The sequence below is a fragment of the Pyrgilauda ruficollis genome, unplaced genomic scaffold, assembly GCF_017590135.1.
Source record: "Pyrgilauda ruficollis isolate IOZ18807 unplaced genomic scaffold, ASM1759013v1 scaffold22, whole genome shotgun sequence".
Classification (NCBI taxonomy): domain Eukaryota; kingdom Metazoa; phylum Chordata; class Aves; order Passeriformes; family Passeridae; genus Pyrgilauda; species Pyrgilauda ruficollis.
Window position 1 is genome coordinate 6,546,629 of NW_024521428.1, and position 23,870 is coordinate 6,570,498.

The 23,870-nt window shown below is 37.2% G+C and overlaps 2 protein-coding genes across 4 annotated transcripts in view; both read right to left on the reverse strand.

Moving 5' to 3' along the window:
* CYFIP1 (cytoplasmic FMR1 interacting protein 1) overlaps nucleotides 1-1,070 on the reverse strand; it is an 83,161-nt gene extending 82,091 nt beyond the window's left edge. The window contains exon 1 of the mRNA XM_041468576.1: nucleotides 954-1,070. The gene's annotated coding sequence lies outside the window, so the exon portion shown is untranslated. The remainder of the gene's footprint in view (nucleotides 1-953) is intronic.
* On the reverse strand, nucleotides 14-23,311 carry TUBGCP5 (tubulin gamma complex associated protein 5). Of its 3 annotated transcripts, XR_005955236.1 has the most exons (25): nucleotides 23,122-23,311; nucleotides 20,586-20,639; nucleotides 20,393-20,501; nucleotides 18,514-18,610; nucleotides 17,804-17,914; nucleotides 17,168-17,247; nucleotides 16,547-16,682; nucleotides 14,878-14,995; nucleotides 13,372-13,461; nucleotides 12,581-12,674; nucleotides 12,017-12,263; nucleotides 11,693-11,895; nucleotides 10,929-11,044; nucleotides 9,376-9,644; nucleotides 8,428-8,626; nucleotides 7,076-7,264; nucleotides 6,280-6,462; nucleotides 5,929-6,013; nucleotides 5,715-5,835; nucleotides 4,847-5,013; nucleotides 3,988-4,113; nucleotides 3,335-3,423; nucleotides 2,162-2,262; nucleotides 954-1,070; nucleotides 14-667 (listed from the first exon to the last, which is right to left on the reverse strand). XR_005955236.1 is itself a non-coding variant. In XM_041468578.1 (24 exons), exons 1-24 carry the CDS (start codon nucleotides 23,280-23,282, stop codon nucleotides 1,024-1,026), a joined length of 3,192 nt encoding a protein of 1,063 aa, XP_041324512.1. In that variant the 5' UTR covers nucleotides 23,283-23,311; the 3' UTR covers nucleotides 14-1,023. The 3 variants fall into 3 exon arrangements, 2 of the variants coding, with proteins under 2 accessions (XP_041324512.1, XP_041324513.1); XM_041468578.1 differs by having other exon boundaries at nucleotides 14-1,070; XM_041468579.1 differs by lacking the exon at nucleotides 17,804-17,914 and having other exon boundaries at nucleotides 14-1,070.
* Nucleotides 23,312-23,870: the final 559 nt, after the last annotated feature.

Below are 23,870 nucleotides of genomic sequence, written 5' to 3' on the forward strand. Positions count from 1 at the left end.
ACACACACAACAGTGAAATTCTAATTATCAAATCTTTTATTTATTAAAAAAATCATTAGGTAAATAGCTATGATTGCCTTTATCTTTTTTTAATGCAAGTGTACTGATGCCACAATTCCAGAGAAACTTTAAAGGGGAGGAGACAGGGCAAGTCATTTCATGCAGAACAAGTTCCACATTTACTTGTCCAGAAATGTAGGCTTCTGTATCACAATCTACTGCTATACAGGAGATTAGCTAGTAGATGGAAACATTTGCTTGCAAAAGGCTTAGAAGAAGGATAAAGGTCAAATCATATCTGACCACCTTTGAAACATCTCAACAATCCAATCATTAAAACTAATACATTACACACTTTCATCTGAATCTTACTTAAAGTGACCAGAGTTACCACTAAACTTAGCAAGCATTTGAACATTTAACATAAAAAATACTGGTGTTTTATGTTCTGCTATAATCCATTTTGATAAATTAATCTTGTATTGTTTTACATCAGCTTCTTGTAACAGTCTTCTTTAAAGATTTCTTAAGAACCACTAAGCAAAGAAGGTGAATGCTTCTCAGCCTTTTTGCAAAAGAAAAAAAGGCCAAAAATTAACTCAACCAACCTTCTAAACACCAAGATTTGAGTCACACCACTCCACACTGCCCTGTGACCTATCCACAGCTGAAAAATTAATGGAAAAAGTAAACCATCAATTACTCATAATAAAAGAAAAAAAAATCCTTTTTTCAGCATGAAATATATTTAACACATTTTCAAGTAAGATTGCTTACATGGAATGAATTTTACACTATACATGTTTTTTGATGTTGAAGCCTATACAAACACTGCCACAACCAATACACTTAAATACCTGTACATTATTTACATTTTAAACTATTTTACACAGCTCCAAAACACTAGCAACATTTAGCTATATACATTTTAAACTGGAGTGCAAAACGCTTACGGTTCTTTAACACAGGAATTTCAACATAAATCCTGCTATCAGTTCTCCCGTAATTCAGTGGAAGTGGGTGTTAACTTTGTTCCATGCCAGCCATCAGTGACAAAGCTAAAGATTCCACTGTGAAACAAACCATAAAAACATAGTTAATATTTGCATTCACAGCACTCTGCAAAGATTTATTGCAAAATTCAATTCTGTCCTTTAAGAGGATACAGGTTTACTTTTTAAATTGTAATACTTTAGCACTTCAGGACAGTAAAACATTTTGTAAGTCTCTGACAGATTAGATAGTACTTCACCACATTCATCATCAGCTACCCACTAGTTATTTCAGTGGTAACAACTGGTAAGAAATTAGCTCCTTTGTTTGAAATACTGTTGTACATAAAAGTTGTGGAGGTTTATATACACCAAACCATTCTCAAGGATGGTTCTGCAGACAAGCTCTTGTAGATGTGAGTAGCAGTGACGGCAAATATTGCCTGTTTTAAACACAGGTTTTAGGTTGGGAAAGACCTTAAAATAATCAAGTCCAAACATTAACCTAAGACTGCCCACTAGTCCACCACTAAGTCATGTCCCCGAGGCACATCTACAGGTGGGGTAGAAACCTGTGAGAACACCCATCTGCATGCCAGCTAACCCTGATGCCCCACAACCTCACTGAGCAGTTTTCCCCCTAACTCAAACTGACACTGATTAACAATTTAAGCTCATACCAGGTTGTAAGTAGAAGCATAGATATGTCATCCTCTGCTGTTTCTACTGCCAAGGAAATAACTTACAACAGATGGGCAGAGCCAATAGCCCAGTGCAGCTGCAGCTGAGGCACCATAACACTAAAATCCTATCTGCTCAAGATATATCACAGCTGTCATTCCCAATATCAACAAAAAGAATGCTCTTCTATGCCACCAGAACTTAGTGTCATTAGTTTAGAAAACTGCTTGTCACTTGCTTGGCTACACACCTTCCCCTCATCAAATAAACAGATAAACTGAAGACAGCTGTCATGGAAAAGCTTGGCACAAATACTCTAAAAAAATAATTAACTTAGTAAGAGGTTAAGTCTTGGTGTCCCTCTGTGCATAATTCACAAAATGAGATTATTTAACATGTGCCAACAAACATTACAACAGATTAAAACACAAACACATTTCTAGCAAACTTGTGTAAGTGCAGGTATGTGAAAAGCCTCATGTACTTACAATGGGGAAAAGAGCCTCGACAGACAGCTTTGTTAAGAACAGTTACAAGAAACATGTGACAGTTTTTAAAATCAGATTCCATCTTCTCTATGGATTCCATCCTAAAAAACAGTTTAACAGAGGAATGCTTAACAGACCAGCCCCTATGTTATCTTCAAAATATGACCAAATTTCACAGAAAATGACAAAAGTACTCTTTACATAGAATTCTGCCTTGAACTTAATTTTGACAGGAGCATCTGAGCAACATCAAAGGGGCATTAATAATTTTGTCAACACTTTAGAAATCCCTGCAGTGACTTGGAGAAGCTGTGTCATTCTAACTGACACCTATCATTCCTACATAGGTTTGTAAGCAAGAGAGCTTCTCCTGGTCCTTACTGCTTTGGAGGTCATTGGGGACCTACACAGTCAGTGAAACAGGGACACCCACACTGCTTTACTATCCAGCACTCTCTTGAATTCCACTCTGGATTCTGTCAGCCAGCACTCACTAGTCAAAGGAGAAGACATAGTTCACAACAGTCACTCCTTTCCTTTTTCCCCCTCTCCCAAGAAGATACAGATGACAGCAGCTATGACTTCTTCCTGCCACGTTTTTCATGCCAAGAGCATGCAAGCACATGGCCTGAGTTTCAGTCTTTATCAACAGCATTCACAAATTATTTCTGACACTCTCAATGAGAAAAACACGCCAAAAATAGCAACTTCCTAATGTCACAGGAGAGTGGGATCTAAGTTTTAGGTAGCATCTGTGCCAAAGAAAATTAGTCCTGAAAAATATGAAGTAATCCAGTCCACACCAGCTGGCTTCAGGATCATACATCAACTTCTGAGTGTTTGACAAAGCCTTGGAGCCTTGCCCAGTATCATTCATCCTTCAAGCAGCAGGCTGCACCAACAGAAGTATAAATGGGGAAAGAACTGGCTGCAAAAAGTGATCTGAGGGTGCTGGTCAACAAGAACTCAAGAGGAGTGAGCAGCGAGGATGCCCAGGCAGCCAGGAGGGCAAACCCCATCCTGGGGTGCATCAAGCACAGCACAGCCAGATGGACAAAGGAGGTGACTGTCCCACTGTATTCAGCATTGGTGCAGCCTCATCTGGACATGCAGTTCTGGGCACAAAATCATACTCAGAGCTGACCATGTAGAATTTTAGGTATGTGTACTTACTTCCAAGCCCCTAAACCAGCTTGCCAACGGTCTGCAAACATCAGTACTAAATTTAACACTTTCATTATAGCTTCCTTCACAAAGCTCACCTAAAATAATTAAAACACAAGAAGTCAGAAATTCTTTGTTAAGCATAATAATTTTCATTATTACACTGCAATACAAAGGCTTCATGTGCCATTTAATCTGACTTGTAAAAGCAATCTCCAAAGTACAATGTAATTCTTCCAAAGTGAAGATGTTTTTATTTGTTTTCCAATTCATTTCCCAGCTGACTACTTGGATGTGGGCTTTGCACAGACAGTATGTGGGATAAAAGGTGACAAAGCTATCCAGGTACCTCCATTTCCTGCCATACCACTATGTATAATCCTCTTAACATTAATAACCTCAGTTAGTCCAAAACCTCCCATCTTCGATAAACAAATAAGTCGTGTAGTACCTGATATAAAGAATTCAATTTTATCCTCTTTCCTTGATAGAACTGAGCTGAGAATAGCAAGGGAAACTGGATCTCAGTGTGAAAAGCTATCACTTCCTCAAGAGTACCAATATATTAGTATACATGCTACAAAACAGACTGCATAATTAATACACAACTACCTTCTTGTCCTGATAACTCAATACATCAAATATACTAATTTTTCACCCACCTTTTCTCTCAGTAAGCAGCGATCATGAATCGTAGATAGATATCTGTAATGAATCTTTATCAATTGATCTAAGTCTTTGGCTTCTTCTACCTGATGCTGAAACTCCAAGCCTGTACTGTGGAGAATCTTAAAAAGAAGACCAAAGTTGTTAAATTCAATGCTGTACACAAGTGATTGTGACTCTCTTCCAATATATTTTTAAAGAACCTGAAATTGCATGATTCATTTGCTCTTCCCTCTCAAATTTTAGCATTAGCCTCCAAATTACCACCAATAGCAAAAATTTCAAGCTCTTCTCAGAACTACACAGCAACATTCCTCACAGAAATAGATATATTGCCACTACACAGAGGCACAATGACTATACTGAGAGAGCTGAACTGGAGCATATACTGGTTTTATTAAAAGCAAGAAAGGCAATAATAGAGCAGATACGTATCTACAGGCATTGCCTTCGTATTTGGAAAGTCATGTATACACTGTGCACTAGAGATTTTTGAGAAGAATCCATCCAACTAAAATATCTGTTCTAATGCTTTTATAAGCATAACAGTCCTTAAGTTACAACTTACAGAAACCTCATCTTACATTACTGTCCTTAAGTCATCTATAACTGGGAGAAACAGACAAAAGAATCAGTAACAACCAAAGATCAATCATATGCATGTAGAACTTCTAAAGCATTTTTAGAATTACTGATTTTACATGGCCAAGTTGAAACTGAAACACATGCAGAAAGGACATTATATTTACATTTTGCTTTTTGTTTGAGAGGGTTTTTTAGGTTTTAAAGGAAAATGAATACTTCATCTCCAGTTACAAGCTCCTAATATAAATGAAATTGTGATATAAGACAAACCCTAGTCATGATGTAGTTGTGCAGACTGTTGACAAAATGCATAAGTTTCACTCTTAAGAGGAACATGCGATGTATTTGTTGTTTTATACTTTCTTTTTGTGGTCCAAATACAGGAAGTGTTCCTTGCTCTTCCTTAACCTGTGAGTTTTCTGCAGCAGAGACTAATTCTTTAAAAAAAAAAAAAAAAAAAAAAAAAGCAAGAGTGTTGCACTTTTTGGGAAAAGACTTAAACAAAAAGTCATACCCATACAGTTTAAACAGTAAAAAAACCACATACTTTTAGGAAGATAATTACTTAGCTGATGTTCAAAATATAGATGATCCCATCAACTTCCTAATTTATTTATTTTTCTAAAACATGAAGTCTATATCCACTTTACATGGGACAGGAGGAGTATAAACATTAACTTGGTGAAGAAAATACTAAAAAATCTTTCTATAATCCCCCAACAGTTTACTGTTTTTCAATTTCAAATAAAGTATTTTTTTCATCTTGTTTTCTTAACTTGTCTGCAAGGTATTACTCATAAAAAGACTATACATAAACATTAGGGTGTGGCAGACAGACTTTCTTTCAACAGCAAAGTCTGTAGAATGAAGTAGAAAGTTTCCCATATAACTAACTAGACTTGAATCAAAGGGACAAAGGGAATGCATGAATGGAGCTGCCCCTGAGGCTGGAAAGAGGTCAAAAACATGCTCAGCCTAATACACATAATTTGTGACACTAGCAGAGATTATTATTTTATAGAATGAATCAAAATTCTGACTAGTTTATACTACTTACTGCAGAAAGCAGAAGACTAATCATATCCTTAGACCACAAAACCACAAAAAGAGAGTATCTTTCATTGAAGGAGTATCTTACCATCGAATCGCAGAACATCTAGACTATACTTGGCCCACTTTATTTGCAGTAAGAGCAGAAAAACTTGATTGTAAATTTTTTGGCATTCTAAGCTTATAACTATATCCACAGGCCAAGGAACCTAGAAGGAGGAGAGGATAATAAAGACAGAAAATGTAAGTCACTTTCATACAACATTTCAAATCTGTAAGAACTGCAGCCATTTTAACTCTACCTTATAACTCAATGTCAAACCATCTAAGGTGTGGACAGGAAGTTTCTTCTTTGCTGTATCAACACTTTCAAATGATATTGACAACCTATGCAAGGAAACAAGTGATGCAATTGGTGAGAATCTGTTTTAGATGAGTAATTAGTTTCACTAATTTCTATTTGTCACTGCTAACCATTAACTGTCTGATTTAGTCCGGAGGACTTGGGTAGAAAAGAGGAAAACAGCTCAAAACTTCATTAAAACACATTATTTTAATGAGTACACAATAATTAGTATTGTGCTATGCAAGTTAAGTACATTAATACAGCTAAGTGTGAAAGAAATGTAACTAAAGCATGTTTTGCACTTTACCTTGCACTGTCCTCAGGATATCGTTGTCCAACTGCTTCTTGTAGGTGAACGTTTAAGAAAGCAACATTCTGCCAAGTTTCCTTTTCTCTAATTTTGTCAAAAATAGATGTATAGAAGTCATACATGGTATCTCCAGCTTCAAGTAAGAAAAAATTTCTCATTGCCTGCAAATATTCTACAAGCCTGAATGGGAGAAACATGTAACACTTCCTGAGTCTCATCATACAAGTGAATGCAAAACACAACTGTTACAGAAACAAAAATCTTAAAAACTCTTCACAGCAAAAACTCAGTACTGAATACAAACACAACAAAGTCTACAGTGAATCCTTTGTTTAACCAAGGCATTTTTTCCTGTAAGCTTTAACAGCTCCACTAACTTCACTGGAAGCTATCTTAGAGGCTAGGTAATTCTCAGAAACAGCAGAGTTTGGAAATCCTGTCCCTCTCCCTAAAATGAATTTAAAATGACAACACTACTAAGAAATACTGTTTAGCAGTTTGGAAATCTTGTCCCTCTCCCCTAAAATGAATTTAAAATGACAACACTACTAAGAAATACTGTTGGAAATAATATCCCCACCAAACATCCACTGATGACAAATGACAGCTTTGCTTCGATTCAAGCTAGACCAAGTTTTCACCCAAGAGCCTATCATGTCTTTTCTAATTAATGACTTTATAGCTCTTTATGAAACTGGAGTGGAAACACAACACAGAATCGCTTCTTTTAGTGATGATATACCACTGGTAAAAAAAAAAACTAAGTTAAGGAAAAAGAAATCTACCTTCTTACCTATAATCCTTCTTTAAAGTTTGCATCAAATTACCACAGCATTCCAAGTACTGCTTGTCTATGTGAGGATAAAGACAAGACCTCAGTGTCAGTTCGAAAGTCTGGCAGGTCACAGATTCTGAGGATCTATCCACACAGACATCCCCACCAGTAAACTTCTCATGAAAGTCACTCTGTTCCAAATACAATCTTCAAAATAAAACAAGATACTTAGGGAAGAAGGCTCATTATTCATACAAGGTATAAAACAAATGTCACACCTTCAAGGATTTTAATCAATTGGGTCCTCTGCTCTGAAATACATGGTGCATGGGTAATAAAAGCTGATTATTAGCAGAGCATGTATCCAGCCTATAGAGTGATCCATCATACTGTTTGTGTATCACCAGACATGAGAGTACCACAGAAGACAACATTCTACAATCACATAACTCCTGAAAAACATCTATAATATTTTATGATGGGAAGAAAGTGTTTGTGTTACACATTTGGTAAGTTTAATTGTTTTTACAAAGAAAGCATCAAATTATTGCAATACTTTGTAAAAAGCTAGTTGCCAGTTGTAACCACTGTAAGAGGAAGTCCGGCTCATAGCTATTGCCTGGATAGACTGAATGAGCTAGATATTGAATTAATGCAGAAATTTTGACAACTACAATAGTCCCAATAAACAAAGGAAGTCACGTCCTATCTATGATTTCTGTAACACAAATTCCTCCTTTTTTAAAGTAAGTTTTAAAACATGTAAATACACCATTAGTATTTAGTGAAAACATAAATAGCTATTTTCTTATTTGTAATCACATAATAAGATTTCAGAGTTTATCCTTCCTGCTAATTTCCAACACATTTATATGCTCTCTATAGGACTTGCCTCACTTCCTTCACAACATGAAGAATGAAGAATTTTTATGCAAGTAACATGGATTTTGGAAGGCTTTAACAGTTAAATTATTTAAGCACAGCAAACTGAAGCTGCATTCTTCTAAGAATATATGTGGTGCAAACCAATGACATTGTCTACAAAAACCAAGGAAACTCATCGAAAAGTTCAGATTTTACAATGGCATTCACTATTAAACTACTTATATGCTAAAAGCCTGCTATGATAAAGACTACTCCAATTTTCTATGCTACCAATTGCAAGTAGCACATTCTTCACTGACTTTGTTTTTCTTTAATCATGCACAAGCAGAGTGTCTATTTAGCTTCTCTCGCTGATTGCTGCTGCTCGCCTTTATTCTGAACTTGCTTGTTTTCAGTAGCAGCAGCAGCAATGAAAATGCGATCTAACAAATGTCACCAGGCTGAATATTGCTTTCAACAACACAGCAGGAAGATCTTTCATTTACCTGGCAAAATTAATAGCCAGCAGTGGGTCATGGACATCATCCAGCTCCAAGTGTCTTTCTGCTATGGACTGCATCTTTATCAGGCTCTGCTTTGTGGCCTGCTGTTCTGTAATAATGTCTGGAACAGACTCCTCCCCGTGCCGCAAGCGAGACTGCACTGATTCCAGGAACAGCGTATACAAACTCTTCCGTTCAGCATCTGAATTGGGCAGCACATTAGACAAAACAGCATCTGAACTAAAAGAACTCCGCAGCCCAACATTCACAAGGTAATGTTTCAAATGCTACACTTAGACCACTATTCAGAAAAAAAAATTAATTTTTAGCACTTGACAATCTTTCAGTACTTACTGAAGTAAGTCTCCAAAATAAATAAACTATCTCTACTTTTAAACATGAAGAAGCAGCAAAATGAAAAAATTAATTTTGTTTCCTTAAAGAAAAAAAGCAAAAAAACCCCAAACCCAACATGAGTTACAATGTTGTATTATGTTTTACAATCAAGACAAATATCCTAGATATCCTAACATCTTTGATCTACTTATGAGTAAGCTTTAAAAAAAAAATTGCATGCTATCTTAGATTACTTAACCACCAAGTAATGGAAAACAATTATTTACAAAAAACCACCAATTTTACTATTAGAACATACAAGCTGGTTTTATCTCATAACAAAAAAAAAAAAATTGTTTTGTAAGCACATGGAAAGAAGTTTGAGAAAAATTTAAAGCAACAAAAAGAACATGGAACTCGCAACTTTATTCACTTTGCTCTTTTCACTTGTTTGCATTAGAAGAGTGTTTTCCATCAGAACTGAAGATACCAGCCACAATACAGGCATTCCACAGAGTGTTATATTATTGTAAAGCCAGAGGAAGCCCATTACCAAAAATACACCCATACTGTTAGACAGCCTAAGGCACAGTGGTGTTCAAACTGACATCTCACCTCTTGATGCAGCCTGCTGTGGAGAACCGTCTTTGCATTGAAGGTTCTTCAACAGCTGCATGGATTTTCCAGCCATGATAATTTGCTTTAGCACAGGTTTCAGAAAAGACACCATTGTGTGCTGTCTGCTTGAAGGGGCCTGATCACTGCCAGAACTGGCACTGGCATTATCACTCATCTTCTCTTCATTCTCTGTCTTTTCTGACACACTATATAAAGTGTAGGTAGCATACCAAAAATCTCTGTGATTAACTGGAACGTTTTTGTTTCTGCAAAGAAATAAAAAGCTCTTGAGTATTTTCCTTTCCAAAAGGAAACCTCATTACTAGAGGATGTGTATCCTCTTTGTTCTGTTTTGCCTTTATCTTAGAACAGTCAAGAAGCATTTTCAAAACTATATAAAATCAGCTCATCCCTATTTGCAAACTATCTAGGAAAAGGACAAACAACTAGATCATGGGAGATAAAACAACCAAATAAACCCCAACAGCAAGTCAAATAGAGCAATTATAATTAAATTTGTCCAGGATGTTAACTATTCAAAGTGACATGCATCCTTAGTGTCAAAATGATGAGCGACTGACTTGCAGACTTATTTAAAACCTCAAACTGAAGTAACTACTACCAGAAAAGCTGAAAAATTCTAGAGTAGGTGAAACTCAATTTGTAGGTCACTTTGGATTCTTTTGTTGTTTACATCAGATACTCAGTTTGGTTTTTGAAGTCAGATGGAAAAACGTGAATTAGATAATTAAAATTAGGTTATTAAAATTAAGCATAAATGTAACTTAAGATCAGCACTGAAAACACAACTATAGAACCACAAAAATAGGATACAGTAAGGATGCTAAGGATCTCTGCTACCAAGGAATTACTACAATAGTGCTGCTAGAGCTGTTGTCTTACTTCATACTCCCCTCAATATGTGTTAACAGACACAGGTTCAATTAAGTTTGGCAGATAGGGAAAAATGCATTTGTAATTACAAGCCAGAACTTAAATTTCTATATTCACTTTCCACTCCAGGCTCTCAAAAAAAGGGACCAACAAAATGTAGCACAGCAACAGAACAAAAATTAACAGCTCAAGTAATGTTTAGGGTATGCATATGTAATCAAGACACCATATTAACTTTACTACAAGTTAGAAGCAGTGAGCATTTTAATTCCAAATAGCATTTGATCCACAGCAACTTAAGATCAATAGAAGAATTTAAATTTTGTAACTTTTGCAAACGTCCTGTGTTTGAAAAATGGTTAACTGCTTTTTAAAAAAGTCAGTATACTCAGTCAGCCTGCTCATTATTTACTATAGAGGGAAAAAAACCAAAATAACTGAGTTCTACTCTACAACAATATGTGGTAGAGATCCGTATCTATGTAATTTCCCTAATGGGAAGTTTGAGACAAGTTGTGATTAAGTATGATTAAGAAATTATTTCTTAAGCAAAATAGCAAATGTGAAAACCAACTTTTACTGTTACCCTTTACTCTAGGTTCTACAACAGGTTTACTTACACAGCATTATGTATGTCTCGTATCGAGCATCCCTACCTCTGAATAATAAATTCCTTTGCAGGATCGAACAAATTACCATGGACTATCCACTCATCCACTGTCTGTAAGTATGGCCTCACAGTTTCAACCCAGAGAGAAAACAAAAGGGATACCTAAATTCAAAGAAAAAATGAAAAAAAATGCCTGGGTGTTTTTATACCAAACATTGAAAGCAATATGGCGAAGTCTAACCTCTTAATTGTGCAATCAGTTTCTAGCATACACATAACTACACTTAAGGATTTTAAAGATAAAATGTTAAAATAAAAATTGCAGCTTTTTTTTTTTTAATGGCTACCCTTGTTATTCTTGTCATCACAAATCCAAACAGCATTTTTGCACTCTAACATTTCTGAAACAGTAAGGGATAGTCATAAAACATTCTGTGGTTTCATAACACTGAAATCAAGAAAACAAAAGGATATAATGACATCAACTATTTTTTCAATATTATAATCAAGTTACTGTAAAAATCCAAACCCCCACATTTCAGCATTAACTGAATTATGCAGTTGTAGAAATAGGAGGGAAAGCTATTCCAAAGTTCCCTCTTTCAAAACAACTTCCCGGCCTCTGATTTTCCAGAAGTCCTTCCCCTTGGCCCTCAAGAAACACTGCTCTTGATCCTCTCATAAATCCATTCTCATCCAGGTTGAGTGAACTCATGTCAAAAAACAACAATGCATTAGTTACTAAATCTAGTAACTAACTTCTTTATTTCTAGTGTGTTGTTGTATTAAGGAAGGAATTACTTCCCCTACCGTTTGCTCAGATGCCTCTCCAACACTGTCATATTCAAGAATAGCTTTGTAGAGGGTATTAAGCAGATGAGATGCTCGTACAACATTTCTAGTGTCAGGTGGCACTTCTGCTACTCCTGTGCTGAACACCTTGTGAAGTACCTTCAGCTGTGCCAGTCTAGGAGACAACTTATCTATTACTATTGAAAGTGTGACTGTTTTATCTGGAAATAAAAAAAAAAATAAAAAAAAACCAAGATAAAATAACATCCAACAGAAATGCAAATTTTGTCAATGTTAATTATTTGTGTGTCCCCCTCATGTAAAACTTCCCTTGCACTGTACCTTTGTTGATTATGCATTTTTCAATTTCAGTAAGTTCTTCTTTAAAGCTAATGAAATATTTATACAAAGCCCACATAAAAGCTTGGTAGGTTCTGAATGGGGCTTCAGTAGTCTTCTTTGGAGTGGAAACTGTTCCATGCATTATGCTTTCTGGGCTGTGTCCCATCACTTCATCAATAAACTTCTGTAGTCTAAATACAACTTGACCATATGCTGCTATCTGCTCCAATACAGATCTCAGGCAATTCTAAAAATCAACAAAAAACAACCCTTCAGAATCATCTAACAAAAACTGTATTTCATAAAACCTAAAAACTGAATTACAATATTATTTTTGTGAATTAAAATATTATAAAATTCTGGAATTGCTATTGCTTCATCACATTCCCAGATACAGGAACAGCCCATTCAGTTGCATTAAGCCAGACGCTCTTATACAGACAAAACACAATTGCAGAAATATGGAGAAAATTTGTAGAAATTTCCACAAGCAGTTTAATTTCCTATTCCCACAAATTACATCTTTCTATTTACATATTCCTCTGAGATTCAAAAACAACTTACATGGGTTAAATGAGTTACAATAATATCATTCCGCACAGTCACTTTTCCATCATTCAGCTGAAATATAAAAAGCTTTTTCACTCCTGAAAGTAGCCTTGAAAAGAAACAAAAAGAGTAGTAATTTTCTCCCTTAATGGACTTATATGTAATTAATAAAAGAACTAGCTCTCCCTTGTCTAAGAGTTTATTTTCTTTGAGTAAAAGGAGACCACAGATCAAGTACGATGCTATTGGTACTCTCAAGTTGCTGCCAGAACAAAACAATTAAACACTGGCATGAAGTAAATATTTCCTAAAGTTTCTTTCCAGTTGAGATGATTTCCAGCTATAGGATGACTCAGCCTGCTTTCCAAAACTGGACACTGTTTTATAAATCTACAGAGATAAGATAAGAACAAATTGGTTCTTTTTAACAATTAGACTTGAATAATCAATGCCAAAAAAAAAGTAGCAAGCTACCTTCTCCTTCATGAATCACAGAATGGAAGGGACGTTAAAGATCATGTAGTTCCAGCCTTCATGTAGTTCCATGAAGTGACCCCCTCTCACCAGGCCAGGTTGCTCAAAGCTGCACCCAACCTGCCAGGGATCCACAAGTTCCCTGGACAATCTGTTCCGGTGCCTCAAATGTGAATGGTTAACACACAAATGCAGCATCTTTACCGTCAGAAACAGTGTAAATTAAAAGCTCAGTAATAATTCCTTCTTTGGACATCTTCAAAGATAGACCTCTCATCTCCTTGAGAGAAACACTGAAAGTTAAAATGCAAGCTTTGCGATGCTGCACTTACCAAAGAGTTTCTCGTATAACCTGAGTTTCTGTGACCAGTGTCCTCTCTTCTGGCACGTACAAAGGATCACTGGTGTACAAATGGTGGTCCCTTAGGAAAAAAGGAAACGAAAACAATTTAATAGCTGAAATAACAGCTGAATCACCTGAAAGTAAGAATGAAGCAATAATTTTTAGGCTTTGTTTTGCTCTGCTCGCATCTGAGCAGATTCAATGTGCATGGGGACATTTTAAGTATATAAAAAAAGCACAGTTTATTTTCATATTGCTAAGCAAGATACTGTGGAAAACACCCAAATATCATCTCATCTTACATAGACACGAAATTAAGTAGCAAATGCCTGAAGTATTGCATTTCCACTATTTTAGGGGCAGGAGGGGGAGGAAGGTTGTAGGTTTGGTTTGGTTTTTTTTTTAATTATTCAGTTATTTCTCATTCAGAGCTGTGAAATCTTATCATTACTTTCTATAAAAAATACTAAGCTAAAAAGTAAAATACAGATTTCTCTAACCCATGTAAGAAAATTCTCTCTTTAACTCACAGGTTTACTTAAGAAATGGAAACTTTCATAGCCACCTAAGAATTTTCTCTTATGATCCTATGCAATTCTTTGTAAACCTTCCTCAGTACCTTTTCGTATTTTAGCAAAGTATATTATAATTTAGAATGATTATTTACATTTTTAGTATTTTTACTCATCAGTATCATCAGTGGCAAAAGTTATGCAATCACACTCAAAAACAAAAAGTTCAAATTAAGTAATACTAGTTATACATCATACATATATGTAAAACACACATCTCCTAATAACACTGCAGCAGCAGCAGCGTTGCTTTATTCATGTTACCCATTTTCTAATATTCATTGTAAATTGTGTTTCGTAACTGGCTAGACAACCACCTTACACTAAAATAACTCCTTCATTAAAAATTTCATTAAATTAAGAAAATCAAGGACAAATCTAATGAACTTCATTACTGATACATCAAAATTTGGGACAGAAAAGAATTAGACTCCCTTTTATTTTTAATTCTCATTTTCTTTCCAAGGCCATGGCAGATTATGGCAATATATATTTTAAGTTCCTTCCCCACACAAAATTTATGTTTAACTTTGTAAGGAAGGCACGAAAAACATTTTAAAAATTTAAACATTAGGGGACTCCTCACTTCCAGGACAACTTACAATCCACCTATATTAGGTCCTCAGAGACTTTCATAAAGGTCAAGCCAAACAAAATTCAACACTAAGATTCATGTCTTTGAAATATTAAACCCCCCCTCTCTGACATGACTTAATAAAAACTAAAAAAAAAGGATAAGAATATATTAATAGAAAAAGTAGCTCATTTGTTCAGCTTATTAATTTGCATCCATTTAATTCTGTTCTTAAGTGAATTGTAATAGCTATAGTATCTTTATGCTTCCAACAGTAAAGAGGCTTAAAAAAGTCAATATTTACCATTGTATGCCAGGAAGGAACATGTAAGTGATATTGTTTTCTTACCAGACTGCAGCCAGGTTGGAATGCAAGTGCAAACTATGTGAAAAGCGAGGAGCCCTTCCTGTCCAGTACTGAGGAACTACGTGCTGCTCCAGCCAGCTGCGGGCATCAGGCTCACCGACTGTGAAAACATGGGGCAGGCAGCAAGGTGTTTTTATTTATGCAGGAAATGCTTACAAAACACAGGAAAAAGTTATTAAAAAGCCTATTCACTCAGCTGTAGAATCACAGATCTTTTCAAATGAATTACCATTTACAGCCATTTACACTTTACTGCACTGGGAATTTAATACCGCTGTGCACAAACTAATTGACACAGAAATGCCACATTTCCCAAATGTTGCAAAAGCCCTAAAAAAATAAGCTCTGCTCAGCACTGTGAGGCCTCATCTGGATACTGTGAGCTGTTTTGAGTGCCACAATATAAGAAAGAGCTATAACAGAGTGTCCAAAGGAGGGCTACAAACACAGTGACAGCCCTAGAGGGGAAGCCATGTGAGAAGCAGCTGTGGTCAGTTGGTCTGCTCAGCCTGGAAAGGAGGACACTGAGGGGAGACCTCACCACGGTCCAGTTTCCTCATGAGGGAAAGTGCAGAAACAAACACTGATCTTTTCCCTCTGGTGACCAGTGACAGGGCCTGAGGCAATGGCCTGAAGCTGTGTCAGAGGATGTTTAGGTTGGATATTAGGAAAAGGTTTTTCACCTAGAAGGTGGTTGCACACTGGAGCAGCTCCCCAGGGAAGTGGTGACAGCACCAGGCTGACAGAGTTCAAGAAACATTTGGACAACACTCTTAGGCACATGGAGTGACTCTTGGGGGTGATCCTGTGCAGGACCAGGAGCTGGACTTTTATGATCCTTGAGGGTCCCTTCCAGCTCAGAATATATGATTCTTTAAGCTTGAAGATTTACATGGTTTTCAATTTTTTCTCAAAAAACGTGCTTCTGTCTCAGGCAATTCTCAAATGCTATATACAAAAACAGGTTGACTTAAAAAATAAACTGCCAAATGTCATCAACTTTATCCCTACATTCCTTTTTATTAGACATTTAGTACATACCTAAACCATTTTTTTTCTAAAATACGATTGCCAACAGAACTTTACCTAATCCCAGTTATAATAGCTACTGCTTATATAATATATACTATGCAGTTGTCATGTGCCAAGTAAACTGTACACCACAATATTTTATGAAAAAGAATACAGCTACATTTAATACTCCCTAAAGGTATTCAAGAGAAAACCACTAGTGTTTTAACTAAATAAACCTTTTTGTTTTTTCAGAAACATTTAATACCTGCAAATGAGGCAACTATTTCTGTCGGAAAATAAGTTTTGTTTCAGCATTCTGATACTTAAAAATTTACATTATATCCATACAACTACATGCTGCCCTAACTCTAAGTTTTCATTTCTATATTGGAATATCCATGTGAATTTCCACAGGAATTAACAGAATTCTTCTCCATTGGCAGTAACAGAAACCAGATCAAACTTTCCATATTGTTTCTTTACTGTAAAAAACCCCATTAGTAATGAACAGTAACATGCATCTTATATTACAATTATAGATCTGTAACACAATACCTCACTAAAGAATAATTTAAAAAGCTGCATTACCTTGCTAAATTTCAGTATGTATATCAGAAGAATTACAGCTTATTCTAACCTTTCCAGGAAGCATGAGGCACTGTCTTCTTATTTGGATCTTGGTCTTCTAAAGGTGTCCTGTCTACTTGAATACCAGAGTCCTCCCTACTCAAGGGCTGAGTGTCCTCTTCCTCTTCACTTTCTCCAGACCAATCCTATGAAGTACAACAAACCCCAGGACACTTCAGTACAACACAGCAGACACATCTATATTCAGTTCCTGTTCAAACCAAATATTAACTATTTTTTTTTTACACTATAAAGTAAATTCAGGACACTAGGACTAATGTAACTGTCTAACAGAGAATGATTTAAGTTATACACAACATTAATAACCAGCAAATGAGAGATCTGGAAAAGATCACAGAACTGCAGCAAGCTCTGATTAGCTGGAAGCAAGGGTCAGCAGAAGCAGACAGTTTAATTGCAGGACTAAGTCAAAACATTGTGAAAAACAAAAGTATTTGTATTACTGTTATTCTGCTTGGGTCTGTCTTATTTCATGGTATTGAGCAGAGTACTGGAGAATCCTGGAAGAATCAACATGCAGAGCATACAAACTAGAACAACTCAATCAGATCTCTCACACACTTCAAACCAATTTGTACAGTTGGGGTTTTTACCTTAAGAAATTACTTACTGGTGTATCTACGCCTGGACCAAAGTAAATTTCTTCTCCTTCCATCAAATACTTTCCCCAATCAAATTCTTCTTCCTTTTCTAAGAGAAATATAAATATAAAAATAGTAAGTACCACATAACTGACTTTCTTTTCCTCTAGAAACACTTCCGAGGTTAAAATTACCTTGATAGTCTATAGCTAAAACAAAAGACATTCCCTTCCACTTAAGGTTACACCACTGTTCCATTAACAAGGTTATGCACTTTCAACATGACACAAATTGTGACATATCAACCACGTATATCCCTTACTAATTCTCAACTTTATTGCTTATACGCTCAAAATACGCAACACAGCGTGCCATCAGCACATTTAACTATGTTATGTTACACTACCCTACACTTCAATCTTGGAAAAACATGCAAGAATGCAACACACCATTCATTGTGACTAGGAAGTCCCATTTAGCTCAATGGAAACATTCTAAATGTATAATTTAAATATGCACAAGGATCCCAGACTGCAAACAACAAAAACCAAGAACTGTCTTACTCTCCGAAAAGACACCACATATCCATGATGTGATGTGCCACACTTTCAAAGTAACAATCACACTTACAACATATGATATCTTAAATGTGAAGCTTACTCAACTGTAATTAGTGGTGTTTGAGATAACTTCTTCATATTCACATTCCTGGAATGGGCTGAAAGTGCATTCAAAACACCGCCGAGGGAATGTGCAGAGATCATTCAAAAAGGAATCTTAAGATGCAAGATTTTCTTTAGGTTAGTCTGAAATATTCTTCTTTCAGTCTATCATACAACACTGTAAACAAATGGGGGATGGTATCCACTCAAACTTAAGCACAAGCCTCATTCTCAGGCACTGAGTGAAAAAATCCTACTTTAGAAAGCAGGCAGCTGGGATCTCCCTCTGGAAACCTTCAAATGTATCTCCCTTTCCTTGATTATGTAGGAAACGTAGAAATTTACATCACCAAAACTTTTTCAAGAGATCTAATATTGAGGTGCAGGACAGAGACTCAGGACAGAAATCCACTGTCTGTCTTTGAGCATGTAAGCACTGCTGAACAGGTGGAGAACGTTTGTTTGTGATAGTGGTACACGTCAAAGAGAGTTCCCATGGTACTTCAGTGGCTGGAAAACTTAATTAAGTGATGCAACATAAACAGGGGTAGGAAAGACTTGCAAGCTATTTTAAATGTATAAACTATAAAAACAACCAATAAAGCAATGTGAAGTGAAGGAGATAATAAAATGAAAAGGGAAAATGTCCGTCTTATCAGGTTGCATTGCAGATTGTATCTTTCATTAGCCATATAAACATCTTGTAAACTTACCCACTTCTTTGACCCTTGGTTTTTCCACATAGGTGGTGTTGGATGGCGAATCAGACAAACACAACAGAAGAGACAGTATGGAATAGTGTGTATCCGTCTTTAAAACACATTAGAAAAAAACAAGTCTGTAAGTGGTCTAAAAGAGTTTGCTTAGTAACAAAGTCAGCCTATTATCTGCAGGAATGCTGCCCATTAGTTCCCATTCCCCAGTCCTGAATTACAAAAATAACATCTGCAAGATGCCACTGAATGTTACCCATTTTCTTCTGCCTATTAATTAGCCAATCAGTATACAAATCCTTCAAAAGCAGCCACAGCATATGCTGCCTCTTACTGAGCCAATAATCAGAGAATATGGAAAAGATGCAAGTACTGTGAAAGTCAGAAGTCACCTCAGGACAAGGGATAATGGACAGCCACATAAATATGGATGAACTGGAAGGACACAGGAAATGGGCCTGCAGGAAACCAAGTCTTAGCTTCCCTTTTCACATTGCAAATTATTTCAAATAAAGGCTAAAATCACCACATGTTAATATCATGTTCACATTATCTTCTCAGATCTGAAAATCGACACAAATCATTTAAGATGAATCTTTAATATTTCAGTTGTGAAACAGAAGCCGTCAGTCAGGTTAGAATACTGTGCCAACACTGGTATGGTCCAGAGATTTGTATTACTGTTTATTCCCTAAAATCTGTTTACCAATGCATAACCATTTCTTGCTATAAAAAGATTTTTCTTTGGCCTCATTGTAACTTTACAAAGACCTTCAGCCACCATTTCATATCTAGACATTCTGCTGTCTAAATCCTTATACACTCACACATTCATAAACACACAAAGATGTTTTGGAACGAGTTCCAGTTGCATTTTAGAAAAAATAATTCAAATTCCAGATAAAGCAGCATGATACTCACTTACTATACAAGAATTATCACATGTTCCTACCAAACATTACTGATTTTGTCAAAGAAAACCAGTAGGTCATTGACAGAACCAATGTAGAACATTCAAGTATTAAGTGATTGCTTGGGTGTTTGGTTTGGTTGGTTGTAATTTCATTCAAATCTCAAAACAAGCATTTTTAAAGGTACATTTTCCAAAATTTAGAGACTACAGTATAGCAACTGAATATGTGTAAGCTATTAAGGGCTCCTGGGTTTTCCCCGCAAATTAAAAGGAACCTAGAACATGCAAAAAAAGATACATGTCAGTTCAATGAGAAGTAAACTCAAACTGCAGCTCAGAACACACTACTCTATTAAAGAACATCATTACATGGAGCACCACCTCTTAAATCAGAAGCTTAAATCTCCCAACAGGAGAAACTTTTTAAGATCCAATTCATTATTACACTGCCACACTGGAAAGAAAACTGAGACAACTTTTGCCATATTCATCCACTCCATATCCCAAACTGATTCAATACAAAGTGTATCAATGGTGAAACACACCCAGTCTCATGGAAGCTACAGGACAGGAGCACTCCAACTGAAAACCCTAAAACCAAAACACCCAGATGGATTACTTAAGGTAAAAAAATTGGCAAAGAATGAGAAATGCTCAGTTGATTGTTGTTTTAGTACAGAGAGTAATCCAGATTCACCTAGACTCCAGCTGCAGCATTTGTACAATGCTGACCCTAAAACACCTGCTCTGCAATGCGATCGTGTGTACTTTAAGTCATGAAACTCCACTTGCTGAAACCCTGAGAAGATAAATTTTCATTTCTGGGAATCCATGACCAGAACAGAAACTCTAAAGCCCACTACTAAGTCATCTGAAATTTCCAACACATTATAACTGAAGCTCCCATTGTCAGTGTAAATGCAAGAGGGATGGAAAAAAAGAACAAGGAAATTGCAACGTACATACCTTTGTTTCTTCGGTACTTGGGAGTGGCAAGTTCAGAAATTTTTCTGTTAGTCTTTTCCAGCTTGCAGCTTTTCCAAGGTCAGAATGAATTACCAATTTTTCATGTATTCTAATAACACAAATAGCATCAAGAAGGCTTTTTAAAAACATGTATCTAACCAATGCATTATTAATATATAGACATAAAACTTACCCTTCTATTGTTCTCTCTACTTTATGACTGTTCACATCAAGAAAACGGTGAAATCTGTGTAAGAAATCTGTATTAGAATATGTTTAAAAGGAAGCTCAAGTAAGGAAGAAAATAAAGCTGATTTACATATATGAAGACAACATTACTAGTTTAATAATGCACACTCAATTCAGCAACAGCATTAAGCATAAAAAACCTGCAATTTTGACATCTCTTAGCTCAAGCAGGATAAAATAAATTTGCCTGAAAAAAAGAAAAAATTGAATGCAGGTTACATTTAACCAGCACTCTAAGCTGAATGGAAAATTACTACTGTACCAGCAAACTAAGCAATTAAAATATGCTGCCTGCTAAGTCAAGTAGAGCAAGGAGATCAAGAACTGTGTTGTCAAAGGCATTGGTGTCAAATGCACAAAATTATTTGGGACCTGCATCACAGGCATAGGCAAAACAAACACCCACATGGGAAGGCCTCTACACCCAAAAGAAGCTCCTTTTTATACAGGATAAGGGAAATTGTCTAAGTGAAAAGAGAGCTTGATCAAAAATGAAGACAGATATACCAACAAAAGTGTATATATATGTATAGGGACAAAAACGGAACTCATGAAAGGTAAAATGGACTTCAGAGACTAAATTAGGCTATGAATAGGTTTTTCAGATACAGAGATCAAAAGACAGGGAATAAGATGTGACAACACTGAGGACAAGGTCAAGACATTCTATACGCCCTCAAAACCAATGTTTCCAGCAACAGGTGACAGAAAGTGATAAAATTCTCATGACCACAGGCAGAAATGAAAACCGCTGAATCCCAATCATGAGCAACAGTTAAGCTAAATAGACTGAAATTCAAAATATGAAATCACCTCAATGCCAACGAAATGAACTAGAAAGTGAAACTGTAAGGCAGTTAACAAGGATTTTTAGTAAGCAGCACTGCAGGATAAAGACAGGCCCATATTAAAGAAAAGAAAATAGACTTTGTTAACTACAGACACCTTAGTCTGATTTCAACTGTATAAGGATCTGGAATAAGAGCACAATAAAACATAGCCCTAAGTAGGTGGCATTAGGTTTAAGAAAATTTGTAATTTATTAAAGCACAGCTTACATAGGAAATCATTAATTCAGAATGGTGGTAAGTGTAAGAACTGGAAGATTTAGAATATCACACTGAAAAGAATAAAAAATCAAATCAAGAATATGTCTTGAAAAGAAAAAATAAGATGCAGGGAAGTTATTAGTGAAAATTATTTCATCTGTTACTCAAAGCTTCAGTCAATGACTAACACACATGCAAAAAGAAAAGGATGGGGTTTTTTTAGGCAAGTTGAGAACATCATGAATAGAAGAGGACTTGAGTGCTCATGGAAATAAATAAGTGGCTCCAAGAACTACAGCACAAAAAAGCTAACAATACAAATAACAAGTTTCACATACTTGAACTAAGGAGAGTTTCTGCTACAACCTAAGGTCTCACTGTCTGCAAACGTAATACTAGATAATTTCAGGCTGATGGTCCATGCACATTCCTTGGACAACAATTCTGGCATGAAAGAACCCTTCTTCTTCCCAACCCTCCCTGTCAAAAGTTTCTTGTTCACTTTGCATCACCCGCTCTGTTTTCTTCACATGTAAAAAACCCAAATAAAACCCCAACAATTCCTCAATCTAAAAGAGGGATGCACAGCTACACAAGCTGACCAAAAGTGAAGGTGAGATTTGCATATTAAAATAATTTTATTTGAGCCCACTAGTAGTTTGCATTAACAGATGCAATGCTACTGCTTCCCCAAAAAAGCATTTAATCAGCATGAAAAATGTAAAGCAGCATTGATTACACTACATGTAATCATGTATGTGTACATGTAAACATGGATTAGCTACTAGCAGCATACGATTTCAAAGAGGGAGCAGTTAGTAAGTGTACTTGGAAATACATCGTGTAAGAGCTTCACAGCTTTCACAGAACATTCTGAGCAGGAAGGGACCCACAAGGATCATCGAGTCCAAATCAAGTGGGCAGAACAGACTGGAACAATAACCGTGATAATTGACAACTGTGTGTGAAACTCGAGTAAGGGCATTTTAGGTGGCAGTCCAAAGGGCTACAATGTATTAGAAATTAATAAAGACCACGTTTTTGACAAGTCCAAATAATACCAAACACGTTCTCTTCATGCAGACTGATAACCTTTCACACAAGCAGCACAGCATTCTTAGCCAGAAGGTTTATCTCAATTTGGCAGAGTCCTCCTCACTCGCTCTTTACACACATCCATAATGTATCTCCCTCCAACAAAGTTTTGGGCGGCTAAATGAACACGCTGAAAGGCACCGTCTAACAGAGCAGGAGAAAATCCCTAAAAGACCAATATCCAAACGTGACGGAGCAGCAGTCATTGATCCTGCGGCAGAGACTGGTACGCGGCGCCCGGCGCTTCCCGAGTCAGGGCGCACGGCGGGCACGGCGGGCCGCGCCCCGTCCCACACCCCCGCGGCAGGCACCGGGACCCTCCATGCTCCCGCTGACCTGAAGTTGGACCAGGCGAAATTGAGCGCCGCCTGGAAGCGCTCTCCGCCCAGCTCCTCCTCGGGCAGGCTGGTCACGCAGCGCACCAGCGCGCGGACGGCGCGGTCCTGCTCCTGCTCGAAGCGGCCGCGGGGGCCGGGCGAGGCCGGCGGCGCCGCCATGGCCCGGCGGCCGGGCAGGGGACCGAACGGCCGCCGCCTCCCGCCCCTCCTCTCGCGAGGCTTCCCTGCGCCGCGCATGCGCGTGGCGGAGGCGCGGGCAGGGGCGTGAGGGCGTCGGCGGGAAGGGGAAATCGGGGTCCGCGGGGCGCCTCGGCCCCGCCAATCCAGCCCGACTGCTTCAGCATCCCCTGTCATGGAAATGTCTCTTCCGAAACATCCACTTAATCACCCGGGATCAGTAACTGGCAATGACTGTTGGATCACAGAATCAGTTCGGTTGGAAGAGCCTTCTGAGGTCACCGAGCCCACGCTGTGACCAAACGCCGCCGTGTCCATAGACCGTGGCACTAAGTGCCGTGTCCAGCCTTTCCTCAAACGCCTCCAGGACGGTGACTGCACCACCGCCCTGGGCAGCCCATTTCAGTATCTAATCGCCCTTTCTGTGAAGAAATTCCTCCTAATGTCCAACCTGAACTTCCCCTGGTGCAGATTAAGACTATACTGTTTCTAGAATGATTACTCATCCAAATAAGAACCCGGGTGTTCCTCCCTGGCTGAATCCCTGCTTTTGCACAGCTGGAGAAACCA